At 45.1% G+C, this 22,300-nt stretch overlaps 1 protein-coding gene across 1 annotated transcript in view; it reads left to right on the top strand.

The window, feature by feature from the left end:
- LAMB1 (laminin subunit beta 1) overlaps positions 1–22,300 on the top strand; it is a 75,316-nt gene that overhangs the window by 3,375 nt on the left and 49,641 nt on the right. Inside the window, exons 3-12 of the mRNA XM_006929110.3 lie at positions 484–619; positions 3,779–3,852; positions 11,227–11,415; positions 11,504–11,567; positions 15,262–15,464; positions 17,531–17,651; positions 19,113–19,301; positions 19,788–19,967; positions 20,102–20,214; positions 21,702–21,781. Of these exons, the coding sequence (XP_006929172.3) occupies positions 484–619; positions 3,779–3,852; positions 11,227–11,415; positions 11,504–11,567; positions 15,262–15,464; positions 17,531–17,651; positions 19,113–19,301; positions 19,788–19,967; positions 20,102–20,214; positions 21,702–21,781 (1,349 nt within the window). The remainder of the gene's footprint in view (positions 1–483; positions 620–3,778; positions 3,853–11,226; positions 11,416–11,503; positions 11,568–15,261; positions 15,465–17,530; positions 17,652–19,112; positions 19,302–19,787; positions 19,968–20,101; positions 20,215–21,701; positions 21,782–22,300) is intronic.

Genomic DNA, 22,300 nt, shown 5'->3' on the forward strand with positions numbered 1-22,300 from the left:
TCTGAATTATGTTGGTTTTAGAAAATCAGGCTGTGTGAGTTGTTTTTTTTTTTCCTTTCATTTTTCAGTTTGCTTTAAAGCATGTCAGCAAAAATTTTCTAATACCTCTTCCACATCTCGCTTTAAGTGTAAGCTTCTCTAGCTATTATTCATTGAGATGGAGGCTTAGGCCTAGAAATTTCATTTTGATTCAAGTACTAGCTTGTGGAAACAATGCCTTCTTTTACTTTTGACCTTGAATTTACAAGAGTGGAGGAAGTTTTCAGGAGTAATTCATACTCCATGAGTTAAAAAGTGGAAGGCATATTATATGGCATGTAAGTAATTTGGACACATTCATTGTTCTTGAAGCAAGCAGGTTTGATTTTTGTATTGTGGGCTTGATTTTTGGTGTGTGTGTGTGTGTGTGTGTGAGAGAGAGAGAGAGAGAGAGAGAGAGAGAGAGATTGCTTCCTACACTCATGAAACTAACTTTGCTTTCAGGAGGACAAAAAATGCTTCATGTGCAATTCACAAGATCCTTATCATGAGACCCTCAATCCTGACAGTCATCTCATTGAAAATGTGGTCACTACATTTGCTCCAAACCGCCTTAAGATTTGGTGGCAATCCGAAAATGGTATGTGGTTGGTGTGAGAAGTTCTGTAGAATGAGATTGGTCACCTGGAAGGGGCTCGCAGGCTCCTGGGTATTTGTAATCTCGATTGATTTCTCTGCCCTGTAATTATGGTCTTTGGCAGATTTACTGCCTGAAGCACTAACTTCTCATGGTAAAATCTGATCCTCCTTCCTGAAGCATGCACTTTCTATAAGAAAGCAGTCTTTCATGCTGGACCAAAGGGATATTTCCTGGTCCTTACCCTGAGGGGAGCCTTTACGGGGTAGGGGGCAGGGTGTATCGGGAGGATGGGGCCGGGGTGGGGGGAGACCCTGCGCTATTTCAGGCCCTTAATCTTCCCCAAAATAGAGCATCTTTCTTTGGGATCAACCCCAAAAGAAAGGGCAGAATCAGCCCCCACTTCTACCAACACCTTCCTTCCATCTCGAGAAAATTCAGTAATAGTACTGTGAAGCAGCACTAAATCTAAATTTTCAATGACTCTGTCAACATGGATATGACCCCAACTCAATTCCTTTAGTGAGTATGGGAATTCAGCCCTTTTTCCTTCCTTTGCCTTTTGGGTTTGGGTTTAGTAAATTCATTAAACTTGATGTTACTTCACCGGGAAACTAAGCCCAAATTAGTTTTGCATTTGTTTCAAACTTGAAGACTGAACTTTAGGAAATAAAGGTAGAGTTCTTGTGTCTCTTAATTAACAGTGGACCATTAGATCTTTCAAAAGAGTATGAGAATTTTGGCTGTCAAAGAAGTGAACCTAGGGATGGTCATAGAAAGCATTGACTGTACTAGATCTTTTTACTATATGCCCTACGCCTGGGACATTTTCAGATGTTTGCCGTCATTTAACATTCTGTAAAGAGGGACTCCCTTAATACACTTCTTTGTCATTAATTATGAAGTTACACATGCTTTCTAGAAAACTGTTGGTTTCTAGGGAGGATTGATTATTGGTCAGCCATGGGATTGCATAGGTTACCAGACTGAGACAGGCTGGTCCTTAGAAAGCATGTAGATTAGAACCTTATCAATTCTTTTAGGAGGTTATCTTGGTTCAGTGTGAAAGAGAAGGTTCTATAAATCTGTACCTAAGTCACAGAGGACTTCTGAAATAGCATAGAGCTTATTCCAAACAGGGAGCGGGAGCATGTCCTGACTGCCCACATTCTTCCAGTGAAATGAAAAGACAATTAGAAGGATGCCTCTAAAAAAATTAAAAGTAAAAGTTAAAAAAAAGAATGCCTCAACGTTAGTATCAAGTTGATAGACGGTAAAGTTGTTCATCATGTGCTGTCATTCTAGAGAAGGGTTTTTCTTGGTTATGTCAGGACTTCATCAATTTCTGCAACTTTGAATTTGTTGGACGAGAGAGTCCCAAATGTCAGAAGGAAGGGATCTTCAAGCAGAGGGGCTTGTGTTGTCTGTCACAAGAGATCAGATGATGTTGGGCTGGAGTTTGGTCTTCCGAAAGTCAGACTGATGAGTGCTGTCCCCTCCGTGTTGTCTGATAACTCACCGTTGGGGATGTTCTTTATGGATGTGAGTTTATCCATTTTCTGTGGGTTTTGTCCAGTGTTCTGGTGGCATTAAATTATCGGTGCTCAGGCATAGAAACAGGGTTGGCGTGTACAGCTACTTTTTACTTACCCTTCCTAACGATCTATTTCTAGGTCGGACAGAAGTCAAATACCCTGTAGAAGAATGATCTGGTTTCTTTTCTCTGTGGATTTTTCTTCCCATATTGAAACACACATGCGCGGGCGCTCGCGTGCGCGCGCGCGCGCACACACACACACACACACACACACACACACACAAACTTTACTGCTGTTATCAGGTTATAAATCTAAAGTGGAATGTGCTTTTAGTGTACCCATTGTAGCATATTTTCTTCCATTGCAGACATGGTACTGGTCCTGTTGGTACTTTACGTTATCTTTTGTTATCTCTTCATTTTGAACAAATCTCGCAGGTTTTTAAAAGCCTGGGAGAGAAGAGCTGCGTAGTTGCTTAGCTAACATTTCACTCAGAAACGTCCAGAGTAGGTTTATGAGACGGTTCTTTTTAATAAGTTAGATAAGGTTAGTTAGTATGATTATAATGTTTTTCTTTAACATTCCGACTAACTCATATCCGTTTCAGTGACCACCCCCCCACCCCCCACAATTGCCTTGGCGGTTTTCCAGTGGGAGAGTTTATTTCAAAAGTCCTACTGATTTCCTGAAACTACACCAGCCTGTGACATGATTCATTCTGACACATTCCTGTCTTCCTGCAGTTAAGACTTCTTAGGCTCTGGAAGGTGGACCCCCAAAGTGCTCTCAAGCACAGGAAACGGGGAAATGCTCTCCTTTAGCAAACAGGTGGGCTTGAGGGCCCAAGATGAGAGAGGGGGTCCTTTCTATCTCTGGAATTCCAGTGGTCTTTTCTGTGTGGCGGGACTGACCGACCCTCAGGGGACTCAGGGGACGGCGCAAAGGCTCATTTGTTTGTTCAGGCTTTCCCCTGAAAGGGAAGACGCTAGTATTTGTTCTGGGCCAGTTTATTTATTTGGCCAATTCTTTGTCTCTGGCATTGTTTTTTTCGGTTGTGGCGATGCATCCAAAGGCCTCCCCATCAGGGATACGTCTTTCTAAATGGGAGTGTAAGTAACAGACGCGGTAGGCTCTGATTTTCTTTGCTGCTGCATAAAAAAAGGAATATTTGTGTCTCCCCCCCCCCCACCCCTGCCAGGAGGATTAAGTCCCCTGCTTTAGGCTGCAAACTGAACCCCTGCTGTGCACAGGAAGCGGACCCCTTCCTTCCCCCCCTTGGAGAGTCCCTTGGCTTAGATTTGGGAAGATGTTTTACTTTGTCCTAAGCAGAAGCTGCCTTTCTTGACAGCAGCTCCAGGCTTCCCGCCAGGTGTCTTGTTCCGGTGAGCAGAGTCCATATGTGGAGCTCCAGAATGAGTTGAGGAAAACTGAAGGTTCATTCTGGCCCGGGCCTCCCCGCCTAAGCCAAGACCAAGGGGTCTTGTCTTCAGCCTCACTGTCAGAGCGCCGAGAGGGGTTCTGTGTGGGGCGTAAAGAGAATTCAAGAAAAATACTCCCGACCGTTCACAGATGTTCCTGTTTTCCTTACTATTTCCTTTTTGAATTTTGAAAAAATCTCCTATAGGCGTGGAAAACGTAACTATCCAACTGGATCTGGAAGCAGAATTCCATTTTACTCATCTCATAATGACTTTCAAGGTAAGGAATTCATAACTTTCTCGCAAATGACACGTTGAGAGCGCTGTGTAATTCCCTTTTCGGTATGGATGTCTGTTGTGAGTTGGCCTCAGTGGGAACTTAAATATTATTGTTGCCGTAAATTGGGATAATTGATCAGCTCTTTAAAGATGGACGTGAATAACCATGTTTAACAAATACTCAATCTTCGTGGCAAGAAGGAGAGAGAGAGCCACTATTCTAAGGTAATTCAACTGTAAACTTTTAATTAGATCTCGTTTTATTTCCCCACGGAGAGAGGCAGCTTTGACTCTCTCCCAAACCACAATAAAACATCTGGAGAGTAAATCCCTGATCCCTTGGGTTGATGTTTTAATGCTGAGCTTGGTAACTGAAAAGGAAGTGTATTATCTTTAGTTTTCAAGGTTTTGCAAAAGTTGTGGGAACGGTTTTACAGTTCCTTAAGAAATGTGTATGCCTTGTTAAATGTGCATTTTTCGCATCCTTTTTCTTTTAGAGATGTAAAATGACTCCAGGGCTAGGGAATTTCTCTGTACAAAGTCCCTTTGTTTCTTCATAAGCAGCTGCCTGGAAATGACCGACTTCACATGGCTTAAAGTACATGTTGATGCACATAAAACCCATAATTTACTTACGGCTTCTCAGATTAAAATCACTTTTGAGTGGGCTTGGGTTGGAGTTGGGGGCCTTATCTGTACCCCGTCAGGTTAGGAAAAGGTGCCAGGGAAAGATTTAGCATGTGGGCAGGTAGCCACGAAAGTCCCACCGTGTCCTCCACCAAAGCCTGGGAGGCCAAGAGCACAGGTGGGTGTGGAAGTCCAAATATGACAGGAAGGATGTAGACTGCTGGTTCCCAGGCCTGAGCCCCTCTCCTCGCTCCCCCGCCCAGAAGTGCTGTTGCTGCTGGGGAGGAAGGTTTATACTGTGACATCGGATACTGGCGGAGAGGTTGGGGGGCTTTCCCTAGGCAACTCGACACTATGCCCCCTCCCGTCATTGACCATGCCCTCTGCTTGGTGGTTAGAAGCAAAACTCAACCACGCATGAGGATGTTGCCTTCATGTTATGTGACACCTAAGAATACACAAAACTATCATTATTCGTGTTGATGGTCCTAGCTTTTCCTTTGGAAAGGGCGTCTGTTGATGGTCCTAGCTTTTCCTTTGGAAAGGGCGTCTGTTCACATACGTGGGAAGTTCTGAGTTTGCTTACATCCAAGTCCTTTGGGTACATACTCTGTCATTACTCATCCAACTGAGTACAGTGGGCCATCGATGAAATTCTGCATCGATGAATTCTGCATCGATGAAATGCTGAAGATAAAACAGGAGGCAGGGGGACTGTACTCAGACGAGAAGAATAGGTACAGGTTGTCAGACTGTAGTTAGTGAGAGAGAATTCAACCTCTGGGCTTTAGATCCTGTGCGAAAAGCAACATCTATGGGGTTGGACAGACATGGCGATAAATCCTCATCCTGCCCCTTTATTGGCACATGTGGCCAGAACTTTGGCTTCCTCTTCGGAAGGGAGAGTGGGAAGAATAAGAACACCTACCTTCGAGGGCCGTGTGACCTTGCCCTCTGCTCTGGAATAGGCACAATCTTACCACCTGGCACATAATGGGAATATGATCACTTTTCTCTCTGCTGATGCTTGGCAGGTAGTGATTGCTCTACAAATATTTACTGAATGAATACATGCATAAAGGAATTCAGCTGCCTTCTGTTTGTAAGAAACTGCCCCGGGGGGCGAGCGACACTTGCAGATAACTTACATCACGAATGTGCTAAGAGCTCTAGCAGAAGTTCAGACGATTGCGATGTGCGGTAGGAGCACCGAGGACGGGGAGAGTAATCTTAGCCTGGGATAAAGCAGAAAGCTTCATCAGGAGTGGTCTGGGACTGTGTGTGACCTGGGCCAGGAAGGGTGAGCAGGATCTCAGTGGGAGGAGGTGGAAGAAAAGCCGTTCTTGGCAGAGGAAACCGTCTGAGAGCAAAGCTCTGGTGGTGGACAGTTCAGGCAGAGTTTGTTCAGCGTAGATTAGCCTTGAGCTCAGGGCAGTGAGGGGGAAAGGGAAGTAAGGTTACATACAATCAGAAAGTCCCCGGCTGCTGGCTGAGAGGTGTTAATTATATAGGAAACAGGGAGCCACTGACAAGGAAATGAGACTGGATTTCAGGAAGATGGCCAAGGCGAAATACAGAGGAGGGCGTGGGACAGTGAGAACCGACGGTGCGTGGGGAGGCCCTTGTTGAGGTCTGTGCTAATGGGGGGCTCACCTGAGAGGGTGCTGGTGTTAATGCAGAGCCGGGCCTGATTCTCAAGTAGGAGGGAACCACCCCAGCAACCCAGGCGTCCTGGAAGTATTACCAGAAAAGCTTTTGCAAATCATGTATATGCCCTTGCTGCCAGCTCTGTTACCTGCCACTGATAATGCCTTTGAGAATCATTGCCCACTTTCCATGGGAGTCGTCAGTTGGACCCTCTGGGATCAAAGGTTCAGCCACGGGGGCGCCTGGGTGGCTCACTGGGTTAAGCGTCCAACTTTGGCTGGTTAAGTGTCATGACCTCACGGCTCATGAGTTGGAGCCCCGCGTCGGGCTCTGTGAGGACAGTTCGGAGCCTGGAGCCTGCTTCAGATTCTGTGTCTCCCTCTCTGTCCATCCCCTGCTTGCACTCTGCCTCCCTCTCCCTCTCTCAAAAATAAATAAACGTTAAAAATTAAAAAAAAAAAAGGTTCAGCCCCGAATCGGGGGAAGATGAGAAGCAGAGCAGTGGAAGGGAGAGGAGGAAAGGGGTGAATCCAAGATCACTTGGATGTCCAAGCTGAGCAGGCGGGAGGGTGGTGATAGAGTGACAGTGGTGAGACGGGGGTGGGGGCGGGGTGGGAGTTGTGAAGAACACCACCCGTGGAGTGGCCGTGGAGATGGCTGCTTGCTAAGTGGACTGGGTTTTCATGGGCTAGCGAAGCTCATGTAACGTATACACGGTTTGCTTTTGTAGACAGCCAGATGTTTCCAGAATCGTAGCGCTTCTGCTTAGTAGACGTTCAGAGGTGGCAGGGCGCCTGGGTGCCTCAGTTGGTTCAGCGCCTGATTTTGGCTCAAGTCATGATCTCGCGGTTAGTGAGTTCGAGCCCCGGGTCGGGCTCACTGCTGTCAGCACAAAGCCTGTTTGGGATCCTCTGTCTTCTCTCTCTCTGCCTCTACCCCGCTCGCACTCTCTCTCTCTCTCTCAAAAATAAATAACGTTAAGGGGCGCCTGGGTGGCGCAGTCGGTTAAGCGTCCGACTTCAGCCAGGTCACGATCTCGCGGTCTGGGAGTTCGAGCCCCGCGTCGGGCTCTGGGCTGATGGCTCAGAGCCTGGAGCCTGTTTCCGATTCTGTGTCTCCCTCTCTCTCTGCCCCTCCCCTGTTCATGCTCTGTCTCTCTCTGTCCCAAAAATAAATAAACGTTGAAAAAAAAAATTTAAAAATAAATAACGTTAAAAAAAAATTAAAGGGGCGCCTGGGTGGCTCAGTCAGTTAAGTGTTGGACTTCAGCTCAGGTCACGATCTCCCAGTTCGTGAGTTTAAGCCCCGTGTCGGGCTCTGGGCTGACAGCTCAGAGACTGGAGCCTGCTTCGGATTCTGTGTCTTCCCTTCTCTCTGCACCTCCCCTGCGCGAGCTCTGTCTCCTTCTCTCTTTCTCTCTCAAAAATAAGTAAACATTAAAAAAAATTATAAAAAATTAAAATAAACAAACATTAAAAAAAAATCAGAGGTGGCCATGCACCAGTATAAGTCCTGAGCACGTTGGAGACTCAGGGAGGAGTGGGAAGGGCCTCCATTCTCTACATAGAAGTGTTGTCCTGGTTTCCAACAGCTCTGGAAATCCACAGGAAATTGGATAATTCTTCAGTGACCCTTTGGGACTCAGGAGTTTCCAGAAGGGAGGGAGAGAAAGCACAGCCAGAACTGCCTGTAAGGCTTTTCCTCTCTGCTCCCTTGTGACACAGAGACATTAGGCTAGTCTGTCCCCAGATGTCACCACCCAGGAGGCAGGTCTCATGGTGAGTTTGTCTTGGCTGACTTAGTGATTGGGGTTCCCCCCCCCCCTTACTTTCAAATTCTTCATCTCATGCTCTGGAGTTTAATAAAGTATCCTTTTCTTCTATTCCTGAATAAGTAAAAAAGTAAAAATTCAAGCACCTAGTAAGTGAGTAAGTCAAAGAGTCCGTCAAAATGTGACCTTTCATTTTCTTAACCCTTGTCTCCTTTTTGTTTTTTTAACGTTTATTTATTTTAGAAGGAGAGAGAGAGAGAGAGACAGAGCATGAGCTAGGGAGGGGCAGAGACAGAGGGAGACACAGAATCCAAAGCAGGCTCCAAGCTCTGAGCTGTCAGCACAGAGCCCGACACAGGGCTCAAACTCACGAACCGGCTCACGAACCGGGAGATCATGACCTGAGCCGAAGTCGGACGCTTATCCAGCTGAGCCACGCAGGCGCCCCACCCTTGTCTCCTTTTATCAGTGAAGAAGACCATCAGGATTATTAAGGAAGGCAAAGTATGTCTGGGGATATACGAGTTTCACCATTAGTGATCACCCCGATTTCTCTCCAACATTGGTTTTAACTCGGAGGTGAGCGTGTGTCCGGGATGGGTTTGTTCAGCCGGCTCACCTGGCCTGTTCTCCCTCCGCCATAATGTGCCGTCCATCTCCCAGGTGCACGTACCCCCTTCTGTGGCATCGAGGCCCGTGCCCAATGGTAGTGCTCATTCTGCTTCATCTCTTATTTCCAGCTCACCCCCTCCACCACACCCTCTGAAATCTCTGTCCTGCCTCAGTTTCCAGGATTCTTGTCTTTTTACTCTTTCCTCTCTGACCTCCATTTGTCAGCCTGCTATTATGCTCTGAGCCAGTGAGGCAGAAAGATGGGTTTGGGCCAAGTTCAACGTGGACTGGGATCTAAGCTCTGCCTTTAGGTAGCAGGTCAGTTAAGGTGTCTGAGCCTCTTTCCTCATCTGTAGGAAAAGTGTGTCGTGAGGGTGTATTAGTCTCCGAGGGCGGCCATAACAAAGCACCACAGACTCAGTGGCTTAAACAACAGAAATGTATTGTCTCATGGCTCTGGAGGCTTGATGTCTAAGACTGAACTGTGGGCAGAGTTGGTTTCTCCTGTGGCCTCAGTCTTTCCTTGGTGTGTAGATGGCTGTCTTTACCTTCACATGGTCTTGCCTTGTACATTTCCATCTCCTAATTCCTTCTCCTTAGAAGGACACCAGTCACATGGGATTTGGGTGGACTCTAAGCCCTCATTTTACTTTAATTAATCCTTCAGAGAGCCTGTCTCCAAATACAATCACATTCTGAGATCTTGGGGGTTGGGTCTTCGACATAAGAAGTTGGGGGGACGCCGTTCGGCCCATAACAGAAGGTTATGACATAATGGAATTAAAGCTCCAGGCACCACTCTCCTTCTTTGTCCAGTCCTGTGTGGATGCATTTTCTGGAGCAATGGTTGCAGCTCCTTCATCTTGCCCTTTGCTCTCTGGGAGGACATTCTACCCTCTATATTTGGAGGTGTCAAGTGTTTTATGCCAACAGTGATTTCCAGATCCACGGTTCAAGCTCCGTTCACACAGCTGGGTGCCAGACCACTGTTTCCAGTTGTCTGTCCAGTGGGTGTCCCCTCACATGTAGCTAGTCCAAAACCAAATGGCTTCTTTCTCTTCTGTGGCTTTGCTCTTAACCACAGTTACCCCCGCTACTCAAACTCAAGCACCCGTGGTTCTTTCCTCTCCGTCCCTTTCCACTGAAACCAAATTGATCGCCAAGTGCAATTCGATATATTTGGCTAAGTTCACTAAGTTTTCAGAACGGTTGACTGCATCCTTTCCATCCATCCATACTGTAATGCTTGAGTTAAGACCTTCGTCTTTTTTTTTCCGCTTCTCAGTTGGTTTCCTCGTCTCTTGTTTTTTGTTTGGTTTTGTTTTGTTTTTTTGTTTTTCCATGTCTGATAGCTGTGCCACGGGGTTATTTTTCTGACGTGTAGTCTGATCATTTCATTCTGTCCACTTAAGTCTTCTGGTGTTCCCCTTTCATGGTGTAAAAATAAAGGAAACCCCTTAGCGTGGCGAGCAAATTCCTTACTTCCCTGCCCTAGTCAACCTCTTCTGTCACATGTAGCCACCTTCACTCCCTGCCTGGAAAACACCTACCCTTTTAGGATCCAGTCTGATGCCGTCTTCTCTCTGAAGCGTTGCCTGGCTTGTGTGTGTGTGTGTGTGTAGGTGGTAAAATGTACATAACACAAAATTTGCCGTTTTAACCATTTTTAAGTATCCAATTCAGTAGCATTAGGTGTATATGTTGCACAGTGTTGTGCAACCACTTCCACTATCTGTTTCCAGAACATTTTCATCACCCCAGATACAAACTCTACCCTACTCTACTCTATTAAGCAATAACTCCCCGTTGGCCCCTCCCCCCCCCCACCGGTAACCTTTAACTTACTTGTTGTCTCTATGTGCTTTCCTATTCAAGACATTTCCTTGTAAGTGGAATCCTATACTGTCTTTCCTTTTGTCTGGCTTCTTTCACTTAGTGTAATGTCTTTAGGGTTTATCCATGATGTAGGAAGGACTAGAATTTCTTTTTTACGGCTGAGTAATATCCTTTCGTATGTGTATACCATGTTTGGTTTATCCGTTCATCTTTGATGGATACTTGGGTGGTTTCTGCCTTTTGGCCATTGTGAATTGTGCTGCTACGAACATTCGTGCACAAGCACCCATCTGAGTCCCTGTTTTCAGTTCTTGGGGTAATGGAATAGCCAGGAGTGGAATTATAGGATTCCCCAGCTTCTTGAGTTAGTCATTCCTTCCTCTCGTTTTCCCTGAGCGCACTGCATGAGGCTCTACTCTGGTGTTTCGTGTTGTAAATGATTTATACCTATATCTACACTTCATTGGGCCGTCTACAGCATATGGACCGCTGCGCGGTAGTGAGCAGGTGTCTGTGTGCAACTGCTGAATGAATGAAGACCAAACACTCAAACTAGCCAATCTAATTATGGGTGGTGACTGACTAGACCAAAGCTTGTTTACTGTAGGGTCCTGGTTATAATCCACTCCTAAAGAGAAGCAGTTTACTAATCTCTCTCAGGGTGGGAGAAAGTGCAACATTTCAAGGCTAGACGCTTTCCTACAGGAGGAGTCTCCATGGAACAGCCTGAAGTATTTGAAATCCAGCCACAGTCTGAAATACCAACCCCATGCAGTCAGGGTTTGTGGTGCACAGTGGAGTGATACCTTTGTCTGAGATTTTTTGAGAAATGCAGATCACCAACGCAAAACATCAAATGAGCCTTTTCTGCCCTGCCTTTAGACATTCCGTCCGGCCGCGATGCTGATAGAACGATCGTCTGACTTCGGGAAAACCTGGGGTGTGTACAGATACTTTGCCTATGACTGTGAGGGCTCATTTCCAGGCATTTCAACTGGCCCCATGAAAAAAGTGGATGATATAATCTGTGATTCCCGCTATTCTGACATTGAACCCTCGACGGAAGGAGAGGTCTGTTTGCTGTTTTTGTTATACATTCTGTTTACAAATCCTTTTTGATCATTGCAAAAATACCCATTACTCTTCTATCTATTTTTAGGTGATATTTCGTGCTTTAGATCCCGCGTTCAGAATAGAAGATCCTTATAGTCCGAGGATACAGAGTAAGCTTGTTTTCACATAACAGCTTTGATGGAACACCGCAATCACGGAAGAACTCTTACCCAGAGCACTGCTGCACAGAATCTAAATATTCAGTGCTAAATCCACCGTCTTTATTTCCTTTTTTTCTTCGCAGTACCCAATCAGAGGCTCTTGAAATTGGCAGGAATCAAAAAAGTTTATGTCCTAAGTACTCAACCAATTATGCTGGTCATAATACCTTATTTATTTTATTGCTCAGTATAATATGTATTATATATATATATATACACACACACTATATTATATACTATACTATATATTATATATAGGTACTCTCTATATATTACATACACACGTATATGTATGTATGTATATATATATAAGATGTACATACATGTACATATGCACATATATGTATATATATATAAAATACATATAAACTAGGGTATAGATTAAGCTGTTGTAACAAAGGGTCCCCCAAAAAATATAGTGGTCAAATAACATAGAAGTTTATTTCTCTCTTAGGAAATCATCCAGAGGGATGATACAAGTAGACCTACTTGTATAAAATACAGGATGACGCCCAGTTAAATCTGAATTGAAGATAAATAGCAAGTTATTTTTTAGTATAACCGTATCCCACGTAATGCTTGTGACTAGTACAAGGATATTCCATGTAATGCTTGGGTTGGTATAACTATGTCCCATGTGACATATTTGGCATAAACTTTACTAAAAACACTATTAACTATCTGAAATTCACATTTAACTGAGCATCTTGTATTTTTATTGCTAAATCTGGCAACCCTATCAACCCAGTTCCCTTCTATCTTAGAGTCGTTATCCACATGGTTGGGGCTGGACGAACACTACCATGTCATTGTCCCCACCTATGAGATGGGAGGAAGAGAGGGGCAAGCGACATGGAAACTGTACGTGGCCCCTATCCATATGCCATTGGCCAAAATTAGCCACATGACCCTACCTCAAGGCACACTGGGAAACCTCTCTAGGTAGGCGGCCATGTGCCTCTCACACTCTTGCCTAAGACTCTTACTATCAAAGGAAGAAAAGAGAGAGTTCTGGGGGAGAATCCGAAGTCTCAGCCATGCTCCGTATGCTGAGTAAGGTGGCGGTTGTCATTTCCATTTAACAGATGAGCAAACTGAGGCTCAGAGAGTTAGAATAACATGCATGTGGTGACATGACCATTTAGTGTCAGGCAGGTCCTGAAGCCATACGTTAGGATTCTAAATTTAGAGTTCTTTCCAACATTTAACATCCATGCTTCTGCTGTTAAAAAATTACATTTCGATCATCTTCAGAGGCAAAATGTGAACTACTTAAAAGAGTTCAGAGTCCGACAGACCTGGGTTTGAATCCCATTTCTAGCATATCCTAGCTCTGTGACGTGGGGCAAATAACCTGCTTAAACCTGGTTACAGTTGGGTTTTTTTTAGCCTCTGTTTTTTCATCTGTCAGTGGAGATAGTAATAGTGACCTGAGGGTCATTATAGAGGGAAAAGGAGTTCTGTAAACGGCTTTCCAACGTGCCTGACACACGGAAAGTGTTCAGTGAGTCAAAGAAGCTGCTGTTGACGGCGGTGCCATCAGCCACGGCCTGGGTCTCGCCGTGGACCCAGTCCCCTTCCTCAGAGTGAAGGGATGAGACTCTCTGTCCTGCGGATAAGGTGTAGTCTGCTGAGCAGAGAGGCAGGACCGATTCTTGGTGCTCCTTCCTCACTGAGGATGGCCTTGTTTGGAACCACGGTGCCCTGGAACCTCCCAGCATGAAGCATGAAAGAGTAGAAGGGAAAGCGTCCAGGAAATATTGCCAGAAAAGTGCTATTTCCCCACTTAAATTAATTTTACGTGTGGCCCAGACTGTCTCTGGATTGTAATTCACTCATTCATTCTATTGTAAAACAAATATTTAATGGCACATCCAGTTCTGGCATTTCGGAGTGAGCTCTGTGAGGCCTGCCCTCCCTGCTCTCCAAATCCCGTTGTGAGAAACGTCCACATGGTCTCCGGGACAAACACCTCACGGGGCCCTAGAGGGACTCGTGGTCTGCTCCTCGTTGGGTGAAATTTGTGGGACTTGGAAAATTGGCTGCCATTATAGTTCCTTGTTTTTCATTGTTAAATGGCCTCAGAAAAATTCAAGAGGCGTCCATTTTAACTGATCACGTTTTCGATTGACCTTGTACTCGCGGGAACAACGTCTCTTTCATCGTCCCTATTGTGGAGAGCTCAGAGACTCTCTTCACAAGTGGTTTTGCCTCAGTCTACAACAGCGGTCAATATACAAGGCTTAGTTGTTGTTAACTGTGGTAGGAGAGAGTGGAAGGAGCATATTTGCTCTTCTGAGGCCTTCCGCAAAGATCAGTTCAAGGGCTTCTAAATACTCCAGCTGCTCTCCAGCTTTGTTGTCTGGCCTCTTGTCAATAGGCGCTTGTGCTCGTTCTGTGCAGGAGGAAATGTTGGCATTCATAAATTCCATTCAGCTAAGTCGTACCACGGTTTCTCTGTTTTGTGTTTGATTTTTACAAAGAGCCTAAGTTTAATGCATGGACTCATGGACTTTCTCTTTCAACCCACGGCTATTTCTATAGTCTTCATTGTAAGCTCTGCGTAGATTTTCAGTAGTTAAAATTGTATCAGGGCTTTGAATGTATCTGACGCGTGGGGCCAACGCCCCGTCGTTCCGTTGTTCCCTGTTGTAACTGATGAGAATGTATCAGCCCAAATGAAAGTAAAGCTTGGGAGAAACCCCAGGCTACACAGGGCATAGGAGGACTGATGGACTCATCGGTGTTTTGGGGTCCACTTAGTAATTGATGAAAGCATTGGTAGAGAAGGTTGAATGGCTTCTGGCTTATCAGGTTACTAGTAGAATGTAATTGCTAGCCAGCTTCTGTAGTAAGCATTCATCTATAGACCCAGGAGAGAGAAGAAAAGATCTGAGAAATTGATCTACAAGTAACTTACATTTAGGGGGGAAAAAACAAAAACTTGCCCAACCTCCTAATACTGAGCTCCTTTATCCCTATGCCTCGCTGTGGATGGCAAACTAGGACAAAAAAGTGGGAGACTGTGACGTTGTGTAGAAATTTGATGGAGACCTTCTGTCCCTGGATAGTAGTTATTCCATAGTGTTAAATCTATTTTAGCAACTTGGATTTCATCTTTGTGGTGGGAAATTTCAGAGAGTATTTTCCTCTCCAAAAATAAACACAAAAATGTTTCGTTCTATCTTACAATAATGAAGACAATTGAAGTGTGCCGCTCAGCCCCCTCCTACCTGAATAGAACTCTCTGATTTTGAGACCGACGCTAGTTGCTCTGGGCACCGCGTGGAATTGGGATGGTTCAGATTACTCTGTGCCAGTGGGTTCTTGCAGTCCTGCAGCCATGTTCTTAAATTTCTCTGCTTTTGCTCTTTTGCCTGAAACCGTCCGCAAGCACATCTGTCGCAGAATAGATGTTCTTACTAAACTAGTAAGGAGGCAGCAAACCTTCTTTCTTCCAGAGACTCACAGTATATTAAACTTTACTGGCATGGTCATCTAGATCATACAAGGGGGTAACCTTTCCTTTACTTCGGCATTTTTATCTGCCGTGCCTTTCTATAAAGAGAAGAGGTGTTGTATAATTGCAAAACAAGTCTTGCTTGTGTGATCAGACTTTTCATCTTCTTGGTGACCTTTGTAGATCTCTTAAAAATCACCAACTTGAGAATCAAGTTTGTGAAGCTCCACACTTTGGGAGATAACCTTTTGGATTCCCGGATGGAAATCAGGGAAAAGTATTACTATGCAGTTTATGATATGGTGGTTCGAGGAAATTGCTTCTGCTACGGTCATGCCAGCGAATGCGCCCCTGTGGATGGAATCAATGAAGAAGTAGAAGGAATGGTGAGTGAGTTCCGTGGGGGGGGCTTTCTCCTTCATACAGATGATTCCGGAAAGCAATTTGAATCTCGTCTTACCTTAAACCTTGCACAATTTCTAGGGGTTTTAGTTTTCCAGACTGACTTGGAGCTCTTTCCGCCATTACTGGTGGTTGATGGTTTTCTCTTTGTTAACGTTCTTAGACTGTGAGAATATAAAAGCTTTTCATTTCATGGGCGAAGAACTAATTTTGGGAAATTGTTGCAGCAAGCTGCTACTACAATAGATATTTTTTTGTAGTCAATAAGGAGGAAAGAGCTTTCTACATAGCCAGTGCATCTTTTCCTTTAGGGAAGATTAGACACCACAGACATCCCCATCTTTATGCTACGAGGCATAAAGTGATCCCAGTCCAGAAAACCTGGACATTTGAACCTGGAACCACGAAATATGATTTCGGAATCCAATGGGCTTTGTTTCTTTATATACTTCTTCTAGTTTCATTCTTTTCCCACTTTTATGCCAAATATACGTGTTGTCAAATTACGTACTTCTGAAAATTGGGGGTTTGGATGATTTGCCAAATGGAGAAAGTCGGGGTTATTTTGCCAGTCTCTAAGTGAACTGCTCATTCTTATTGACCCACAGGATTTTAGAGCTAAACAGGATTTATTCAGCCAATTATCCTTGTAAGAAGAGAGCAGGGATTAAATAGTTCACCAAAGGGCCCTAAGTAAATGGCAGATGGAAATTCAAATCTTACCCTCCTGGACTCTGCCCCAGGATTCCTTCCATTAGACATTGGGCCTCCCTCGTTGAAGAGCGTAAGGCTTCCTTACTGCCGTTTGCTTTTTCAAAGATCATTAGTCCTCATCAGAGAAGGTCCAGGATTGAGTGTATTCAACTGCCTGAAACTTCCGCCTTCATTCGCTCCAGTTAGAACATTTGCTGCGTAGATAAAGTGGCATTTTCAATGGGGCCTCAAGGGAGGACCTGTCCTTGTAATCTCTTGCTACATCTTTCAGGGAATGCTAGGTAGTTCATGTTTACTTTGCAGGATAACAAGCCTGGCGTGTAGCTAAGTCCTACAGGCCCGTCACTGTCACGGGTCTCAGTACATTATGCTGTTAATTCAGACACTGTAGGGTCCTGTGGCATGTGCTTTGGGTCTGTTTTTCAGTCTGCAGAAAACTAGCTTGTAATGAGATGATTTTAGTCTTTTGCTCACTGCACTCTTGTCAAGGTGAGTCCAGGGCGGACCTGTCTGTCCTGTTCCTGAATTCCATTCTGTAGAAACTAGTGTTAAGGTGAGGTGCCTAAGTACATGCATATTTGGTAGACTGAAAGAATTTATCATTTACGTGCCTCAGGGGCTTAGGCCTATCTTGCCAGAGACACGGTGTAAGAGTGCATCCTAGGCCCTTCACAAAGCAAAATAATTTATATTTTTACCCCCAAGATTTTAGATTTCCTTTCTTAAAGAAAGAAAGCAAATGTGAATGTGGCAAATGATTAATATTTTGAATCTCATTTCGGTTGGGAAAAAAAATGAAGTGCTTTGCCTGAAGTCAAAAACAAAACAAAAGAAGCAGAAAAACCCATTCTGTTCTGTGACTTAGTGGTAAAATTTGCAGTAATGTGAGTTGGTTTCCAGTGGTATGCATACATTTAGTTCTGCATTATAACTTTTGTTGATTTCTCTTACAATAAGTTTCTTTTTGACGTAGATTTTTTTTAACTCTTAAGTACCTAGTTTTTGTGTTTTGTGGGGGGGGGGGTTTGTTTGTTTTTTTGCCTTTTTCTAATTTTTAAGTGACCGATTTTGTTCATCTGGGTTCTTTGATCCCTACTTCAGTGACGTATTTATTGAGTATCCATTATATAATAGGAACTGTTCCTAGAGATGGGAGTTCAAGCCACCAAAAAGACAGAACTCCCTTCAGGGAGGGACAGAATTAAATCTTCATTGTGCTGAGCTAGAGATGCGGATTGGTAGGAAAGGGGTTTATCGCTTCCCCTGATTGTGGAGAAAACCTGGCCATCAGGTTGCATCTCTGACTTTGCTCTTTCCTGTTTGTGTAACTTTCAAGGTTCATGGGCACTGCATGTGCAGGCATAATACCAAGGGCTTAAACTGTGAACTGTGCATGGATTTCTACCACGATTTACCTTGGAGACCCGCTGAAGGTCGAAACAGCAATGCCTGTAAAAGTAAGTCTCCGTCAGAGGGACGTCCAGACCCCAGGACCCATTTTCTGATTAGAGCTACTCTAAGAGTACGTGATTTTTGCAAAAGGAAGAAAAGTTAGTACCCTTTGCCAGCGTCACCCAGATACTCTTAGGAAACCAGTATCCACTCAGTTCAAGCAATACATTAGCATTCAGAGCAGTAGCCAGGGGCTCGGCAGACTTAGAAGTTGGAGATGTTGTCCCTGACTCTGTGCCTGTCTCAAAGGCAAGAGGAGCGCGAGAGAAAAATGAGAGAAAAATACGGCACGGTAGATCACTAAGGTGTAAGAGTTGTTGGCCCTGTCTCTGTGCCACTCTGGCTGCAGCCCATGGCATACGTCCGGCCAGCCGGCCAGCCCGGTGGCATTCTCTGGGCAGACGTGTAGTTTGAAACACCTCCCCGCCCCCCACAGTGATTCCAGTGCCTGCCCCTTCCCCCACTGAGGCCTGTTCTAGAAGTTCAGAAACCAGTGAGGGCTGGAGTGGTCAAGGATTGTTATTAAGTACAACCCTTTGATGATAGCTGAGATTGTTGAGGTAAGAAGAAAAAAGGGGGGAGGGGGGAGGGAGAGAGGGAGGGGGAGGCGGGAAGGAGTTTAGATAAGGAGAACCGCACAAAGCCTAAAGCCCCAAGGACGTTCTTCTTAGGACCAACACCGAGTCTGCCCTGGGAGATGATCCCGCCATTTAATTCAACAGGTGTGTCAAGGGCAGGTCCCTGCTAGGCACCCAGCATCCGTCGGTGGATACCTCACAGCCCCTCTGTACAGGAGGTTGTGTTGCAGGAGGGAGACGATGAGGCCAGAGAGTAGAGCCCTGTGAGGGCCAAGCCAAGTTAGGCTTCGTTGTGAGAAGACAGAGGAGTCCATGTGGGTCACAGAGCAGAGAGTGAGATGATGTGAAAGCTGGGTTGGACCAAGGGAGCTGCCCAGTGGGCCAGCAGAGGGTCAGAAGGCCGGCCAGATGGCTGTTGCACAGACCTTAATTCTCACTGAAGAGCCTGGTTGGGTGAGGTGGTGGGAATGGGAAGGAAGAGCATCACCTTGACACCACACTCCCCAGAGCTGGCGGCCCAGCCAGGCTTTCCCAGAAGTATCGCCTAGAAGGTCCTCTGGAGGGGTGTGTTCCCACCCTGAGTGGCACCCAGAGGCGCCCTCCACATCGTGGCTACCAGGGGCAATCCTTTCCCCCAAGTTTTCCACTCTTTGCTTCGTAGCCCGTTCTCTTCCAAAACGGGCAGATGGTTCAGTTATTTCATAAAGCTTACCCTTGGAAGGCTTCCAGCATGATGTCAGGCGGACATGTCCTTTTCCACGGGCCCCTAAGTGTTAGCTGCCTGAACTTCATCCCTGCTTTCCAAAATGAGTTTCTTCCTGGCACTCCCTCCTCCATTGGTAGGTAGATCTAAAAAAGGCTTTTCTTGACATTGGCCTTGTCACACAGAGTGTAACTGCAATGAACATTCGAGCTCGTGCCACTTTGACATGGCCGTGTACTTGGCCACCGGCAATGTCAGCGGAGGGGTGTGTGATGACTGTCAGCACAACACCATGGGACGCAACTGTGAACAGTGCAAGCCGTTTTACTTCCAGCACCCGGAGAGAGACGTCCGAGACCCTCACCTCTGTGAACGTATGTGGGGGAATTTCATGACGTTTTCTGTCCTCTTTCAATTTGACTTTTTTTTTAACGTTTATTCATTTTTGAGAGAGAGGGACAGAGCGTGAGCAGGGGAGGGGCAGAGAGAGAGAGAGGGAGACACAGAATCTGAAGCAGGCTCCAGGCTCTGAGCTGTCAGCACAGAGCCCAGTGTGGGGCTTGAACTCACGAGCTGTCAAATCATAACCTGAGCTGAAGTCGGACACGTAATCAGCTGAGCCACCCAGACGCCCCAGTCACCTTTCAGTTTGAATAGGCTGGGGACCACCATCCTCTCGGGACTCCTGGTGTGAGCATGAGACTCCGCTTTATTTTAACTGCTACATAGGATGCTGGCAGCAGAAGTTGCCTGGCACCCTGTCTTCTCTAGTCTATTTCTGTGACCTTCCGAGGGGCCGACGGGAGCGTGTGTTTATACAAGCACTCACATTGTTACCTGGTGCTTTTTGTTCTTCTTAGGATGTACCTGTGACCCAGCTGGATCTGAGAATGGGGGAATCTGTGACAGTTACACCGATTTTTCTGCTGGCCTCATTGCCGGCCAGTGTCGGTGTAAATTACACGTGGAAGGAGAACATTGTGAACTCTGCAAAGAGGGCTTCTACGGCTTAAGTGCTGAAGATCCATTTGGTTGTAAATGTAAGCGCATTTGTGAAAAAGTTGGGGTGTTCTCGTGGACGCTGTTCCCGTTTGGCTTTGCATTTCTAAATCCAGACCACCTCTGGGCGCTCACTTGGTTTGTGTTTCTTTGCTTTATTTTATCTTTAATTAAGCTTGTGCCTGCAATCCTCTGGGAACGATTCCTGGCGGGAATCCTTGTGATTCTGAGACTGGTTACTGCTACTGCAAGCGTCTGGTGACAGGACAGCATTGTGACCAGTGTCTGGTAGGTAAATCCTGATTACATGGGATGAGGAGTTCGTGAAGGTGGCAGGTTTTAGTGGAGAATGCCTTTCGCTATTGCAGACCCTACCATCAATCACCCTTATATATAAATGTTAAAAGACACAAGCCATTCACAGAAGAATTGCCAGTGAATTGATTTTAACAAGATATTCACTGTCGCTGTTAGAATTATAAAAACCACAGCGACATCCCATTTTTATAGACAGAACTAACAAGTTTTTAAAAATGGGGATGCTAACTAATAGGACATAATGAGGGGCTGGTCCTCTAAGCTGCTGATGGAAATGCACAGTAGTTCCTACTTGGCAAAGAAAGCATTTTAGAAATATGTTATCAGTAGCCTGTAGAAATGCACGTACCCTTTGACCCGGTAATCCCCCTTCTGGGAATCTTTCCTAATGAAATGAGCAGAAAATTGGACAGAAATGTATTCACCAGAAGACTCATTGCCTCTTGTACTAATCATAGCCAAAAACCACGGAAGCAACGGTGGGGAAAATAGTAAACTAAATTTGGGGGGTTGTATACAGCATGATATTCAGCTGCCATTGAAAATGACAGTAACGTGAGGAAATGCTTATGCTGGTATTAAAAAATACATATATAGGATGTGAGTAGTACCTTGACTGTGTAGGAAAAAAATTCATCGAGAAAAACAAAATCTGGAAGGAAATACCCTAGAAAGTTCACTGTGGTGCTTCTGGGTAGAGTAATTCCGAGAGTAATTTTTTAAATTATTCCGTGTTTTATAACGTTGTTATGAATCCCTTTATGATTTGTGAGAGGGGTTCCACTGATCCCAAATTATGTTTATGACCTATAGGCACATTCGCCTATATCCAGATGCTTAAAGTAAATTTCTGGAAGTCTAATTTAAATCAATGGACCTGGTTTTTATGTGTTCATTAGGAAATAGATATTTATTAAGGTGCAGAGAGCTCTTCTCCCCTACATGGATTCTGTTCCATTTCTTTTTATTTCCATCTCCAGTGCTCTCAGGATTCAGTGATTTCCTCCCCTTTCAGATGTGAAAATACTTGCTTTATGCCATTTGGACGCAGATAAATCCTTGAAGAGCTTTGCTTATGAGGTTTTTGACAGGCTGAACTTATGGAAAATTTAAAGGCCTGCCAAGTAGTTGCCAAAAGTCTCTTACTGCCAGAGTACTTCTAACGAACAAGATTGGCCTCTTAGCTGGCTTGCTCATATTAATAACTGGACAAAGGCTGTTGGCTTGGAAAAGCAGCTGTTCTGATCTGGCGTTACATGATGATGGCCCCAGCAACCTGCAGCTTGGGTTTCTTGAATTCAGAATGTTTATACTCCTTCCCCTTGTAGGCTTTGTGCTTTCACGGTACAAAAGTGCATTTGGTGGATCAACCCAGACACGCCATAACTTGTTCCTTGTTGAGTCTATTGTGTAATTATGGGAACGCACCTTTCGATGTTAAATCTTTTATTCTGTAGCCGGAGCACTGGGGCTTGAGCAATGATTTGGATGGATGTCGACCTTGTGACTGTGACCTTGGAGGGGCTTTAAACAACAGGTGAGTGAAGCTACACTTTTGCTCTGGTGCTCAGTCCCCTCAGTAAGCCCTCCTGACCTCTAGGAGCCGTGGGATGCTCGGTGTCTCTAAAGGAGGCGAAGTGAGTTCCCCTTGACTGTGAGGGGCCAGCCATCGCTTTCACCTGGGGTCTTAGTGTTTGCAAAGATTGGTTGTCCCAAGTTAGCTTTGAAGCCCTCGAGTACGTTTCTGTTTCTTGGCTTTTAATAATGTTGTGGTTAGTTTTGTACTTTACAGTGTTTTTAAAATTTTGGAAACAATGTATGCCCATCGTTTAAAAGAAAAACATTCCAACAGCTAAGGCAGATATCCTGCCCTTCCCCTCCCCCCACCCCCATCCGCGGCTGCAAGTGCCACTGTTAGGAGTTTCTCATAGTCGAGAAACTAATAATAGAGCTCAGAATACCTATTAAAGATGACAATATCTTGTCATCCTTTCGTTTCTTCTTAGTTCCCTACAAATTTTAGGATTGGTTGTTCTAGCTCTGTGAAGAAAGCTGG

The sequence above is a fragment of the Felis catus genome, chromosome A2 (assembly GCF_018350175.1).
Source record: "Felis catus isolate Fca126 chromosome A2, F.catus_Fca126_mat1.0, whole genome shotgun sequence".
NCBI classification, from domain to species: Eukaryota; Metazoa; Chordata; class Mammalia; order Carnivora; family Felidae; genus Felis; species Felis catus.